At 39.9% G+C, this 16,054-nt stretch overlaps 1 protein-coding gene across 2 annotated transcripts in view; it reads left to right on the top strand.

Annotated features, from left to right (window-relative positions):
- The window catches only part of LOC143854148 (Transducin family protein / WD-40 repeat family protein), a 113,181-nt gene that overhangs the window by 78,119 nt on the left and 19,008 nt on the right, over positions 1-16,054 (top strand). The window contains exons 12-17 of one of the 2 annotated variants that reach the window (XR_013237440.1): positions 6,032-6,137; positions 6,792-7,005; positions 7,099-7,385; positions 7,571-7,711; positions 8,876-9,020; positions 9,155-9,247. Coding sequence is in view for 1 of the 2 variants with exons in the window: in XM_077363971.1 (XP_077220086.1) it covers positions 6,032-6,137; positions 6,792-7,005; positions 7,099-7,385; positions 7,571-7,692; positions 8,876-9,020; positions 9,155-9,247 (967 nt within the window). In the remaining variant the exon portion in view is untranslated. Of the gene's footprint in view, positions 1-6,031; positions 6,138-6,791; positions 7,006-7,098; positions 7,386-7,570; positions 7,712-8,875; positions 9,021-9,154; positions 9,248-16,054 lie in introns of those variants that run through there. The other variant, XM_077363971.1, reaches the window with a different exon arrangement.

Below are 16,054 nucleotides of genomic sequence, written 5' to 3'. Positions count from 1 at the left end.
AATCTTTTTTCAAGCCTTGCTACAATAGGTTCCCACAAAATCTTACTTGGTCTTCCTACTCCTAAAGGCAAACCCAGGTAAGAAGAAGGAAGAGATTCTACTTTGCAACCCAAGGATGCAGCGCACTCTCCTGCATCAGCTGAAGACATGTTGAGAGCGAATAAACTTGATTTTGAAAAGTTAGACCTCAGACCTGTAATTAGCTCATAGCATCTGAGGGTTGCTTTAAGATTCTTAACTTGGGCAAAGTCCGGCTCACAAAAAATCAACGTATCATCAGCGAATTGAAGGATCGACACCTCTACCTTATTTCTTCCAATTCTGAAACCTTCAATCAAACCCTTTTCACAGCTTTTCTGAACTAACTTTCTAAGAGTTTCTGCCATGATCACAAAAAGAAAGGGAGACAAAGGATCACCTTGTCTCAATCCTCTAGACGATTGAAAAAAACCTTTAGACGTACCGTTGATCAATATAGAAAACCTGGCAGAAGAAACACAGCGTCGAATCCAACCTCTCCAAACATTCCCAAATCCCATTCTGCCAAAAAGATAGTCCAAACAATTCCACTCAACCCTGTCAAAGGCCTTCTCCATATCTAATTTACAGACCACCCCTTTTTCTCCAGTTCTGTTATTTATGATTCATTTGAGATCTGATTTATTTTATTAGTTTGATTTCTTTCACGGATCTCATATGTGGAATCTACTTGGATTGATTGAGTTTGTATTGGTTAATGAACTCAAAAGCTTTGATCCTTTTATACTGAACTAGACACCATCTTAACTCCAAAGTTCCCATGAACCCTAAGTTTGCACCCTAGCTCTGATCTCTTATAGAATACCTTCAATTTAAGCCCTCTAGGTGTTTGGTAATATTATTAATAGATTTCCATAGTCATATTCTTTAGATAGCCCATTTAGCACCCTCCTCGTGTTTAGTAAAATTCCTGCTATCCGTTTCCTATCTATTAAATGTTCTTTTGATATGATTTGTGCTTCTTAGCATTGTCCCGAGTTTTAGAGTCTACTTCAGATCGTTTGGATGTCACTTGTCTAGTATTACGTCCTTCCTCCTGTTAGAGTAGATGCCCTAAAACCCAGTATATTTCGCATGTTAATCAATAAAAGTTTATTTTCATGACAATTAATGGATAACTAAAAGTTAAATATGTGTGACATGCTACTTGTTATTGACACGTATTTGTCCTTAGGTAGCAAAGTATGAAACCCATGCTCATGGATTCACAGATCCGGGGGAGCAAGGAGATATGGGATTCCAGTTCTTTGCAAACCTTAATAGTTCCTAGTTGGGGTTGAGGTTGGACACCTCCTCCTGTATACAACTAGCATCTATCTTGTCGACATGCACGTGATGTGGAGTGATAATGGCACGGATTACATGAGAAGAAATTCTGAAGTGTTCTCCAAATTTAAGTAACGATTGGCAGAAGTTGAGAACCAGACAGGAAAAAATTTGAAATGTCTACAGATTGATAATGGCACGGATTACATGGATAGAGATTTCTTGGCTTTTTGCAAAGATCGAGGAATCAAGTGTCACCTCACTAACCTGGGTAGCCCACAACAAAGCGAAATAGCAGAAAGAATGAACATGACCCTTCTTGAGAGAGCCAAGGTTGAGGCTCATTGCAAACTTATCAGTGATATTTTGGACGGATGTAGTGGACATGGCTTGCTATGTGATAAACGTATCTCCATCTACAGCAGTTGACTAGAAAGTCGGTCGATTTTTCTATATTTTATATATTTGGATACCCAGCTTATGTGCATATTCATAGTGCACAGAAGAGCTAGCTATATGCTAAGTCTAGAGAGTGTGTCTTTCTCGGGATTGAGAAAAGGGTGAAAGGATATAAGCTACGAGATCTTACTTCAAAAAAGATATGGATTAGCTGGGATCAAGGTTTTAAATTTCGGTTTCGGTATCGTTTTCGGCCTCAAATTTCGGTGGCAATTTTGGTTTTGGCAGAAATTTCGGTGAAAATCTTATAATTTCGGCAACGAAGTTTAAAACCATGTCTTGGATATGATCTTTGATGAGACTAGTATGTTGAAAACTAGTGGGCTGGTAGAAGAAATGCAGGATGTAGATGTGGAAGAAAAACATGTTACAACATAGTTCTACGTTGATGATTCAGGATTATCTGGTAATGGGAATGACGGATATCAGGTAGCACCATAGCAGTAATGATGAGGAGCAAGAAGTGGCACAAAGCATAGCAATGTCAAAGACGAAGCGGAATGCAAAGCGACCGGTCAAAGTATGGTTTTGATGATTTTGTTTCATTTGCTTTATTTACTACTAGTGGAGAACCCCTATGTTTTCAAGATGCTATGAGTCGTGGGGAAAGCCACAAGCGGGTTTTGGCTGTGAAAGATGAGATTGAGTCACGCCATCGAAATCACACTTGGGATCTTGTTAAGCTTCCCAAGGGAAAGAAAGCTTATTCGCTGCAAGTGGATCAGGTGGAGAAAGGTACAAGGCTCGTCTTGTCACAAAGGGGTACGCTGAGAAAGGGGGTGTAGATTACAACGATATATTCTCACATATAGTAAAATACACCTCAATCCGTGTATTGTTGAGTCTTGCCGCAGGACATAATCTAGAGCTAGACATGATGAACTTTAAAATGGTGTTCCTTCATGGCGACTTACAGGAACAAATTTACATGGCGTAACGAGAGGGACTTGTAGAAAAAGACAGAGGATAATGTGTCTACTTAAGTGGTCTTTCTATGGGTTGAAGCAGGCACTTAGGCAATAGTATCTATGGTTCGATTCATTCATGAAGAAGAATGGGTGCACACGTAGTAGCTTCGATTGTTGTGTTTATTATCGTGCTATTGATGATAATTCATACATATATCTGCTACCATATGTTGATGATATGCTAATTGCTAGTAACACAAGGCAGGAAGTCAGTAGGCTGAAATCTATGTTAAGCCAGGACTTTGACATGAAGGATCTAGGTGCTGCTAAGATCCTTGGGATGGAAATTCGACATGACGGGAGAAAACGAGTGCTTTGGCTTTCGCAGGCCAAGTACATTGAACAGGTGCTATAGAGGTTCAACATGGAAAATGCAAAACCAGTTAGCACTCTTTTGGTGGGCTACTTCAGACTAGGTAAACAATTATGCCTATCTACTGAGGAGGAACAGGCAGGCATGTCTAACATCTGTTATGTGAGTGCCATTGGTTGTCTCATGTATGTGATGGTCTATGCATGATCAGATATGGCTCATGCTGTGAGTGTAGTAAGTAGATACATGGGAAATGTGGGAAAGGAGCTTTGGAATGCAATGAAGTGAATTCTCAGATACTTACGGGGCACTACAAATTTTGGCTTGGTTCATGAAATGGAAAAAATTAAGGATGGGTTGACGAGCAATGTAGATTCAGACTATGCCGGAGACTTTGATGAGAGGAGATCCACTATAGCTTATGTGTTCACATTAGCAGGCGAGCCTTTATCTTGAAAGGCTTTTCTTCAATCAACGATCGCCTTGTCTACGGCAGAGGCAGAATATATGGAAGTATGTGCGGTTGCCAAAGTGGCTATCGGCTAGCTGGATTGGTTCGTGATATGGGGATGAAGCAAGAAGAAGTCTTGTTAGAATGTGATAGTCAATGTGCCATACATTTGGCAAAGAATCAAGTATACATGGCGAAACATATAGATGTGCGACACATAAAATAAGAGAATGGGTGGAAGATGGAAGCATCAACCTGAAGAAAATACATACAAATGACAATACAGCAGATATGTTGAGAAAGTCAACCAAGTTCAAGCATTGCTTGGACATAGACAATATCAGCATTTGTTGATTGCTGAGGACCCCATGTAGTGGGGTGGGCACCAGGTGCAGAGCTGTGTTTCAGAGAGTACACGGTGGAGTTGATCTTTTGGTGCTTGCAGAATTCGAGCCAAGGTGGAGCTTGTTGTGATGATGTCTTGTATTCTAGCATTATACAGGACCCTCTCAGACTAGTGTGTGCGACGCACACACGGGTTGAGTTGCTCGGTCAGCTCCTCGGAAGAAAATTTTAATTTCGGTTTTTTGCTAATGGGTATTTTGGTAATTTCCCAATGTAGTGGCATTGATATATAGGCCACATTTTAGGGTTACGAGAGGTTAAGTTTTTCTTTGTGATTTCTTCGCCAAGAAGAAGAGTTTGTAACACTAAAACGAAATAGTGAAAATTCTTCTCCCGTTGATGTAGGCACACGGTTGAACCAGGTAAAATTTGCGTTCTTTCCTGCAGGATTGTGTTTCTGCGCGTTCTTTTTGGCACTTGCTGCAAATCGTGTGTGATCCTAATTGAGAAGTGTTTCTTCGCATTCTTTTTTACATTTGTTGCAGATCGTGTTTGATCCTAACTGAGAAGGCATTTCTCGGTTTTCTACAATTGATGTGATAAATTTTTGGGTTATGACTTATCCATAGCAAGTCCTAATAGATGAATCATTTAAATCGTCGAGCAAGTTGCCACCAGTTGTATTTTCATCCCATTATATACTTCCTGAGGAAATACATCTACTCATACCATTTACAAACCTATCAGCAGAGCCAAAATTCCCTATTTTCCCAAAAAAATTATGTAATTTGTAAATGGGCTTTTGACTTTTAGGCTTTGGAGAAGATGTATGGCTTTGAGATATATGATTAATGCGCCAGTTGCCAATTCTTCTGAAGCTCATTGCTCCTGAATCTTTCATGTGATCAAGGTTTCAAGTTTCGGTTTCAATATGTGTATTGTTCGCGACGGAAATGGAAATTTGTCGGTTTTGAACGGAGATTGCTGTGGAAATATTCTTAAATCAGGGAAACGTATGGAACCATATGAAAATGATGGATATTTAAGATGAAACTTCGGGATGTGCTAGAATCGGCACAAATACACATTCAAAATCCATCACATAAGCCAAAAAAAAACCACCCATAATGGGATAAGAACATCGAACGCCAAGAGGCTTGCACTGTCTTGTATGTCTGATAACTCAGTACATATCATATATTAACATTTAATTTATATAAATATTTATTCATAATATATAGACCACATTTAACATGCAATTCATCTAAATATGAAAATGTAACAAGGGATTTGCTAGGGACCATCGCAGACTGGCTGCATGAGAGAGTAGCCACATAGGCTCAGATTTCGTCTTATTGATTTAATTCATCTGAGGCGGTTGCTCTCTCATGCAACAGCCGGTCCACTAAATGCCTTCTGTGATGGTCCCTAGCAAATCCCATGTAACAAATACTGGTATACCAATAATTCACTTATAGTTTTGATTCCGGCATGTGTTTTGATTTTGGTATGTGTTTCAATGTAAACGGAAATGAAAATATTTTGGTCATTTCGTGTCTGTTTTGGTGGAAATTTAAAACCATGCATGCAGTCAATAGTAATTATTGATCAAAAATAATGGGAAGATAACATTTCTTGCCAGTCTTTGAACTGAACATATTGTTTGGGATTTGTTGAAGAGAATCGATTTTACTGATATTTTGCTGCCCGCATGTAAGTCAAAATATGTTCTGACTCACCTTCTACAATTACTTTTGATGCCCAAGTCTTTGGGGAGGGTTGAACAAAATTTTCATCGAGGATGGCTCCATGCCACATTGACGTATTTGAGGTCCATCAAATATCATCTTTCATGGGGAAAAACAGTGTCAAATTATTGGACACCTAAGCTCTTTTCTAACCGATAATACTGCATGCATGGAGTGGAAATTAAATATGTAATTAATTTTAAGTTCTTCATAAAAGATGAGCTGCTCCTTGCATTCCCTCGAGTAGAATGCTCTCCATAAAATTTTATGGAATATTCCCTGGAGTCGTATGTTCTCCTTAATTTTTTTAATTCCAATCAATTGGACATTACTTCCAATGCTCTGGTACTTACTTTCTTGTGTACAGTTATATAGTTAAACATTTTAATGATTTTCCATGAATGTTCCTTTATTAATGTTTTCCTTTTTTTCTGTGATGCAGTAATGACCCAAAGTCCAGCTTGGGATCCAAAGCGAGGGCCATTAAAGAAAGATTCCGCCCAATGCCTTTGTGCTTACCCATTTTACTTCCTACAGCACATGCCTTGGTAATAAGTGTTTCTTTTAGTCAATCATGTTATAACTGTCTCGGAAATGCCTCTATCAGACATGGATAGGATAGAAAGCTATGTTGCATCAGTACAGATACGAGTGTCGGAATCCGACACGGGTATCGAGTGTCGGATTCAGCAAACCTCAAAAAGAAAGATTCGTGGATTCGCCAAAATATTTTAATCAATTCTAAAATTTAATTTTTTTTACATAATAATATGGTTATAACAAGTAATTTATTGAATACCATTCAAAAAAATAAGTAATTTATTGAATATTTTAATAGGTTGAGTTAATATAATATTTATTTCCATTTGAGAAACTTAATATTAGGATGATTTAAACTCAAAACATAGGGTAATTCTAAAGTTGTGGTCGTAGTATTCAGAAACAACATATAAAAGAGATCTACAAGTGTATCAGAGAATCTTCAAGTAGTAGAATCCGAGATGTGTGACACGGACTCTTCGCTCATTTAGAAGAATCCATGTGACGGTGATAGAAAGTATATGAATGTGAATGCACAACTTTACATTTCAAGACTGGGATTTCATTACCTCAAAACATGCAAATACAAGCTTCTCTGGGTCTGTAATACCAAAATACCAGTCACTCAGTGAAATGACTTTCTTTCTCTCTTTATACTACAGGCACTACGGATGATCTTGCAGTTGGGTGTAAAACCCTCTTGGTTCAATACATCCAGTACAATTACAGATGACTTTCCCCATGGAATTCCTGAGATTTCTCCGGCACCTTCAGGAGACCTCCGTAGCTACATGATTGAGTCAGTCCTTCCACCTGTAGGTGATTCAGTGGTACCAGAATTACTTCTTAAGGTGTTGGAACCATACCGAACAGATGGTAAGTTCTTTATATTTCCTTTTAGTGTTATTATCTTCCTCTCCCTAGTTAAGTCGTATATTTTGTTTGAGTCCATGTTATTCCTTTCCTAAGGTTGCATACTTGACAATGAGAGGGCAAGACTATATGCGAGAGTAGCAAGAAAAGGTTCGGCAGCAAGGTTTGCCTTTGCTGCTGCCGTCTTTGGAGAGTCCGCAGAAGCCCTTTTCTGGTTACAGTTGCCACGTGCTCTTAAACATTTCATGGATAAATCAGCTAAGAAAACTCCTCTAAAAGCATCTGTGTCAGAAATAGTTCCAGAGATTGGGGACATGACTACGCCAAATAGGATTTCCTCAATCGGGAAACATATGTCAGGAAATGAGAAGGGAGATACAAAGGTAAGACATTTCTTGTTCTTGCTCTTTTTTTAATTATGGATATCTTTGTTTTTCCAATCTTCAATACTCACCATACAATTGGATTTTGTTGGATTGAATTCAATTTTAGAGCTGTTAAACCTCTATGTTTTGTGTTTATTTTTTTACCCTGTTCCATGATCAGAAATATCCTTTCCTATTGGCAGACTTATGGGCAACTTAAGTTGATGGCCTTTGAAGAAGAAGAACTATGGGGAAGTGCTAATGAGCGAATTCCTTGGCATGAAAAATTGAATGGCGATGAGGCAATTCAGAAACGCGTTCACGAGTTAGCTCTCTCTCCCTCAGTATGCAATATATTGTTCTGTTTGCATAGTTTCACATTACTTCTAGTTTCTAAATGCAAATTTTCTTATATAATTTTTTTAGGCTTGAGAGTCAGAATTTGGACTAGAATCAGTCAGTTAAAAATTTTATCTTTGCCAGAGTTCGTATAATTTTGGCCCGTTATATATGGAAATGGATAAAAAGGAAACATAGTAGAAAAGTTGATAAAATGTAAATATGTATAATAATGTCTCAGGGAAAGAAAAAATAGAAAATCAACATAATACAGACACATACATGCATATGTAAGGGAGTGATGTTCCCTTGATCTAGATGAGGTAGGACAAACAATATCTCTACCGCATACCGGAGAAGCACCGTCAATATGAGTAACAAATGTGTGTGAAACAAATCTATCAAACGAGGAAAATCCAAAGGGCTCAGTTTTCATATGATCAGAGGCTCCCAAATCTATGACATGGGGGGAGGAGACGTTTTCTGTGAAAGAAAAAATGCAGGATTACCTGAATTGGCCAACCATGGATGTAGAGGGATTGCTTATGGACTGCTACGAGGTTTTCAAGAGTTTATCATACTTCTCGTGAATGCCAAAATAAATAACAACCCAAACCATAGTTATCAATTTGGTTCCATTCTAGGCAGAATTTTCGATGCAAGGGGAAAAGACTGCCCAAGGGGCAGAAAGCGAAGGGGCCATAAGGACCCACCTGAATCTTATATTTCAAAATGGGAATCAGAACAAGCCTCAACAAAAAATTTCACCCATAATTCCCAAAATTCTTGTTTGTTCTGGCCTAATTTCAGTGTTTTAAAAATTTCAGTCTTAACTCCCCCCAGCTATTTAATGGTGATCGTGTCAGATTGACAGGAAATGAAAGATCACAATACATTACTTCCTTCTTGATCTCATACAAGTGCTTTGTTGTGGTGGTTAGCATATGTTGTTATGCCTTATTAAATGAAATTTGTTTTCTCAGTTCGACTAAATGGAGGCTTGTGGGTACAAATTGTTTGCTAATAAATACAACTTATTCTCAAGGAGGTTCATTAAATATGTTCATGGGACATGGTTATGTTGTAGTAGGTCTAGCAGATTATTTTTGGCGATGGTGGTGCATATTATATCTTTTGATGTGTTAAATATTATTATATGTGATGATCAGGCTTGTGTCCGTGGGTAACTTAGAAGCTGCGGTAACTTTGCTACTCTCAACCCCTCCAGAGGGCTCTCATTTCTATTCCAATGCTCTACGTGCAGTTGCACTTTCCTCTGCCGTGTCCAGGTCTTTACATGAACTTGCTGTTAAGGTGAATATGGATTCTGGAAGTGCTTACCTATGGAGTTGCCTTCTCAGCTTTCTGAAGTAAACACAATGCGAATTTTATCAGTTTACTGTTCCAAATGAGTTTCATTACTTATATAATACTGTATGGTCCTATAGGTTGTTGCAGCCAATATGGTTAGGACTGATAAATCATTGTCTGGTACTCATCTTTTGTGTGCTGTTGGAAGGTATCAAGAAGCTTGTTCTCAGGTAATTTTTAGTGAAGCATGTTTGTCATCCTTTGATCTTCAATTCTTTCAATTTCAAAAGATGATTAATTATGAAGCGAAGGAATGTTTCATTTCATTCCTAGCTTCAAAAAATTATTTTAATTCTAGTGCCATTCTTTGCAAAGCACCATACTCTGCTTTGAATACCTTTTTTGTTTCTTTAGTTTTTTTTTTTATTATTAAAGGTTCTTGTATATGAAATGCTCTGATTAGTGGACACGGACACGAGTGTCGCGGGTCTACACGGACACAGTGTCGGACTCGGCAAACCCCTAAAAATTAGAAACGGGGACATGGCTAAAACATAAAGTATCTATAATCATGATTTGTGGACACAGATTCATTTGTCGTGTTTCAACATGGGTATGATTTCTGTGATGTGACAATCCCTAAAAATCTAGAAATGGTGACACGCCCACACACGTAGGATTACTTACTATCACAATTTGCAACAATTAAAATACGATTAACAAACTAATAAATCTTAGGATTAGTCAACTATAATCTAAAAAAAATGAGACAATCAAATAACAACGCATTTCAATTTAACAAGTTCTTTTCAGTCTCCAATAGGCAGCAAGAAAGGGAGACCAATAGGATGCAATGAATATAACATTGGAATGAGAGTTTGTTTAGGGTTTTAGGTTTAGGGGAGGGGCTATAACGACAAATATTAGTTAATGAAGATCTAACAGTGGAGATTATAATAAAAGATTAGTTAATAATAAAGGCGTAAATACAGTATTCAATAACGTGTCGACACAATATTCAATAATAAAACGTAACGTTACATTTGACATGGTTCAGAAACATGTGGACATGCCCACATTATGTCTGACACTTCTAGCAGTCTATTAAGTCTGAGATGCCCTTATCAGTGTTTGGAAATGCTCCATTAGTTCACAGAAGGATTGTAACTTTGAGGTCATGTGTTTACTGTGAACTACCCTATGAAGGATTTGGAAACAACATGAACTATGCTCGTTCAAGGAAATTACTAATGCCAATTTATGCGGTATTAGAGGAGTGGTGTTGTTTATATACCCAACTAGGAGTATTCTGGTCCTTTCATGTATAACTCTAGTGACTCATATATATATATATATATATATATATATATATATATATATATATATATATACATGTGTGTGTGTGTGAGAGAGAGAGAGAGAGAGAGAGGGGGGGAAGACACCTCTCTCTCTCTCTCTCTCTCTCTCTCTCTCTCTCTCTCTCTCATGAAACCTCAAACATGGTATCGAGCCCTAGGCAAGATTTTTAAGGCTCTAGGTATTGTCAGAAGTAGTGAACAAGAAAAAAAAAACCTTTTTGGGGTTTTCTTGGAGATGTCGACCACCCCTGTCTCCCGAAATCTGTTTTGGGTTTTTGCCGTAGCCGCCCCTCCCCCTCCCTTGCGTCGTCGCTGCCCCCCTAATGCGCACTTGTCGAAACACTTTTTTAGCTTTTGGTTGCCACCGTAACAAGTGCCCCCACGTCCCCCCTTGTGCCGTCCCGCCTTGCACACCTCCATCGCCCACGATGCTTTGGTGATTCCTCTATGTTTGGGTGATTTCTCTCCGGTTGTGGCTCTTCGTTGACCTTTGTATGTGCCGATGGATCTATGGTTGATGTGTGCTCATATCCCTATGGCTCCGTTGTTTGTCTCTGCTTCTTCCAATATGTTTTTCTTTTGATCTGCCGTATGTTGTGGTCTGGTTTCTTGTTTTTGGTGATTGGTTGAGCAAATTCCGTTTATGGCTATATCTTTTGGCATGTCCACTATGGATATCCAAAATATTCAGATGACATCCATCCAACTAGATGGATCGAACTATCCGACATGGCTTATGACTTTGAAACTTTCCTTGTTGCCCGAGGAAAGGCTGAGTATCTCGAGTGGGATCCTCTACCCAGTGACAATAAGTATTATGCTATGTGGAGACAGGAAGATGCGGTGATACAGACATTTCTGTGGGATATTATGTAACCTAAAGTTGTTGGTCCAATTATGTACCTCAAGTCCTCTACGGATATCTGGCAGCGTGCTGAAACCCCCTATTCAAGCGTCAACAATATGACTCATATTTGTGATGTTTACTCGGAGTAGTTGTATTTGAAGCGTGGTGACAAGTTGGGCCGGCTTCTACTCTCTGTTCGTGGCATTGTGCAAGCAACTAGATATGTATTTGCCTTTTACCATTCCCATAGTCCTGGCCTTAGAAGTAGGAATCTTCCCTCGGGGTGCTGCTCCCGACTCAGAACCGCGGTTCGGCGTTCCTTAGGGAGGAGCTTCCAGGGAGCACGATCCCGAAGAGACTGAAACCGGTCCCATAGTGCTCCCAACCTACTCCTATTACTCCATTAATACCCCCATCACCAACTTACTTGAATCAAACTCCTCCAATTGTTCAAAGTACTTCATTGGAGCAAAGCACATACGTAATTGTTTAGGAGGCATGAGGAAAGAGGGCATGAAAATGAAGACGGTTGAAATTACTACTTTTTTATGTACTTTAATTTTGAAAGATTTATATGAAGATAGTTAGGAATTACTATTTTTTTATGTGCTTGAATTTTGAAAGACATCTGATGAAAATATTACATTAATGCTCCCACGATACTCCGAACCTTAGACTCTTCTAGACCCCACGCTTCCCCACCTCTGCCCCCGCACCCGCTTCGTGCTTCCATGGTCCTGGCCAAACATCAGCAAGACTTGGGAGTCGTTCAGTTCCTCGATACCTTAGGGCCGAATTCCTCCCGATTCACCAGCAGATTGTTAGTTTAGGGTATCTATTGTCCCTCGATGAAGTTTCCTCTCGTGTGCAGCGCGCTCTATGTGACTTGAGGGATTGGGTGAGTCTACTCTTGAGCGTTCTGCTCTTGTTGATCAATTGGGAGGAGATCGTACTGGTTGGGGTGGTCGATCTGTTCATGGCATATTTTAAAAAAAACACGTATCTTTGTTTGCGGTTTCTATATTTTTCAGACAAATTTGTGTTGGTTTAGGGTTTGCTTTAGGAACATAACAGAGAACATGACATTGGATAGATAGAATGGAAGAAAATGATCCATGTAGACGAACCCAACTAGTGTCAGGATTAGACTTAGTCAATTTGGGCCGAGTAGAGTCTTTCACCTTCTTCATGAAAATTTTATAAAGGATCCATTAGCCGACCCCAACTAGTTTGGGACAAAGGCTTAGTTGAGTTGACTTGAGTTTAGGGTTTGCTTTACATGCGTGTGGCTATTTAAAAAAACACGTTGTATGGCTATGCATGGTAAATTATGAGTATGCTGATTGGGCTTTTCCTAAGAAGACTTAGCTCATTCTTCGTATCGACATATCTCTTAAGCAGGATTCTCGATTCTCCAAATCTTGTCTATTTGTGCACTGCATCATATTGGTATCAGAGCTTGAGTTCAGTCTTGGAAGTTCAATCCTGGCACCCCATTTGAGACTTGCAATTAATAAAGATAATCGGTATTGGGGAGAGAAAGCAGTTTGGATTCTTTAAGTTGAACATTTGTCGAGTAACTTGTGCTGCCACAAATTTCGTATTCAAATGACAAAAATAAATTGGGATTCGTTGAGTTGAATATTTGTCTCTAAGTAGATTCCATATCAAAGAAGTGTCTATGGTTCCAAACAGAGCATCCACTATTTGCACAGGCTCTTTTTATCTATCAATGCATTCCGTCAACCACAAGCACTTGAGTGCTCTAAAATAAGTAATAATAGGTGTTACTTACCACCTTCTCCAAAAGCTTAAGCTGTTGGAGAAAGGCGTTATTTATCTTTTATACTTTAACATTCCCCCACACGTGTGGCCCACTTGGCAAACACGTGGCACATGTGGTCCCACTTTGGGCTAACCATCGCATGTGGATTTTTGCTATCCGGGAGGTTTGAACTCCAGACCTTTGGCTTTGATACCATGTTAACTTACCAACTTCTCCAAAAGCTTAAGCTGTTGGAGAAAGGCGTTATTTATCTTTTATACTTTAACAATAGGGAAAGTGGGATACCAGAAGTTTCAACGAAATGGGTTCTTGATCCTAATAATTGGCTGTATGATCTCCTATGTCAATCACAGAATCCATAGGCATGGATTATGCTAAAACATTGAAAACTAAAGTGCCTATAGAAACAAGGAAAAAATTGCAAATGGAGCAGCTGGTTATGACATCCAAGTGATAGCCTTACAAACAGGCAAACAAGTAAATTTGCTCCAAACTACAATAGTCTCTTTGATTTATGGGAGCAATCTCCTTCAATCCATCATCAATGCTGTTAACAGAGAGATTTGAGAATCAAATGTTGTGTGTTAGCCGTCTTGCCCTAACACATATATATACTTATCATGAGAAGAATATGAAAAGACTATAATGCCCTTAGGCTACATAAGCTTATTCTAACACTCCCCCTCAAGCTGGAGTATGAATGTCATGCATGCCCAGCTTGTTACATAAATCACTCTCGAACTCCATTCAACGACTTGGTAAACATGTCTGCAATCTGATCATTCATTCGAGTGAACTCGGTTTGAATTTGGCCTGGGTGAATCCTGTGACGGATAAAGTGACAATCCACTTATATATGCTTAGTTCATTCGTGAAATACCAGATTCATAGCTATGTGAATGGCTGACTTGTTGTCACAGTAGAGGGACGCAGGTGAGGAGTATGAGAATCCAATCTCTGACATAAACGATCGTAGCCAAATTAATTTACAGCTGGTGTAAACCATGGCCCTGTATTCTGCTTCTGCACTGGATCGAGACACAACGTCCTGCTTCTTACTCTTCCAAGATACTAGATTTCCACCTATGAAGGTACAATAGCCATTAGTAGATCGTCGGTCAGCAGGAGATCCGGCCTAGTCTGCATCAGAGTATCCCTCAATTCTCAAATAGTTATGCTTCCGGAAGAGAAGACCTTTCCCGAGAGCTTTTTTCAGATACTTCACTATCTGAATCACAGCTGACCAATGTGATGTCCGAGGCACACTCATATACTGGCTAACCACACCAACAGTATATGCAATGTCCGGACGAGTGACTGTGAGATAGATCAACCGTCCTACTAACCGTCTGTATCGACCAGGATCGTCTAGTGGCTCCCCCTGATCAGGTGAACGCTTGACATTCGGATTCATAGGAATCTGTGCAGGTTTTGCCCCCAGAAGACCTGTTTCTTCCAAAATATCAAGAGCATACTTCCTTTGGGACAAAGGTAGCCCTCTTTGTGAATGTGCCACTTCAATGCCTAAAAGGTATCTCAGAACATCAAGGTCTTTTGTGCTGAATTTATTCTGAAGGAAATCTTTGAGGCATTGTATTCCTGCTTTGTAATTCCCTGTACTAACAATGTCATCAACATAAACAACCAGGAGAATCAGACCATCCTTGCTTCGAGAGTTGAACACAGAATGGTCTATAGCACATTGTTTCATACCAAATCGTATGATGGCCTCACTGAATCTCCCAAACCAAGCACGAGGAGACTGTTTAAGACCATAAATCGCCTTTCTAAGCTTACAGATGGTATGCTGCAACTCCCCCTGAGCAATAAACCCTGGTGGTTGCTCCATATACACCTCCTCCTGCAATTCACCATGGAGGAACGCATTCTTGATATCCAACTGATATAGTGGCCAAGACTGATTCACAGCCAAAGAAATCAATACACGGATGGACGGAATCTTTGCCACTGGAGAGAATGTCTCAATATAATCAATCCCATAAGTCTGAGTAAAGCCCTTTGCAACAAGACGGGCTTTTAACCTCTCAACAGAGCCATCAGGTAGGTATTTGACGGTGAACACCCACTTGCATCCGACTACCTGAGCACCAGGAGGAAGGGAAGCCAACTACCATGTCTGATTTTTGGCCAAAGCATCCATCTCAGCCTCCATAGCGCCCGCCATCCCGAATCAAGCATAGCCTCTCGAGCAGAGCGAGGAATAGAAATCGATGACAAAGATGATATAAATGCGGTATACGAAAGAGATAACCGAGCATAACTTACCGCATTAAAAATAGGGTGATGAGTGGTACGAGAACGAGTACGGCTCGCAATGGGGGCATCAAGAGAATCATCAACCTGAGCAGCATCATCAGAGGATGAGGGTAAAGAAGGACCTGCGTACTGAGAGGAGATGGCAGGGCACGAAGGCTCAACTGAAGTAGTAGAACGCTTGCGAGTATATACCTGGAAGGGACGCTGAACCGGATCCGGTGGCAGACATGGAACCGGAACCGGCAACGGAGGAGGAGATACCGGTAAAGAAGAGGAAGCAGGAAAGTAGGGAGTATCCTCAAAAAAGGAGACATCGGCACTGATAAATTTGCGGCGAAGCAGAGGACTGTAGCATCGGCAACCCTTCTGGGTTCGTGAATAACCCAGGAAAACACACTTGATTGCCCTTGGGGCCAATTTATCAAGTCTTGGAGTGAGATCCTAAACAAAGCAAACACACCCAAACACCTTGGGAGGTAACGGAAACGGATCCCCAGAAGGGTGTAACACCGAAAAAGGGGACCGATTGCTAAGAACTGAAGATGGTAGACGATTAGCCAGAAAGCAGGCTGTAAGCATAGCGTCAGCCCAAAAAGATTTGGGAACATGCATCTGATACAGAATGGTGCGAGCTATATCTATAAGATACCGTATTTTCCGCTCGGCAACACCATTCTGTTGTGAAGTGTGGGCACAAGACGACTGATGAATAATTCCACGACTAGAAAGAAACTCCTGAAAATTGTGCCGATCAGAAAAATACTCACGG

This window comes from Tasmannia lanceolata, unplaced genomic scaffold, assembly GCF_043159265.1.
Source record: "Tasmannia lanceolata isolate RefF3 unplaced genomic scaffold, GAP_Taslan_0.1 ptg000003l, whole genome shotgun sequence".
Classification (NCBI taxonomy): domain Eukaryota; kingdom Viridiplantae; phylum Streptophyta; class Magnoliopsida; order Canellales; family Winteraceae; genus Tasmannia; species Tasmannia lanceolata.
The sequence above is the reverse complement of the archived record's forward strand: the minus strand, read 5'-3'. Positions and strand labels throughout refer to the sequence as shown.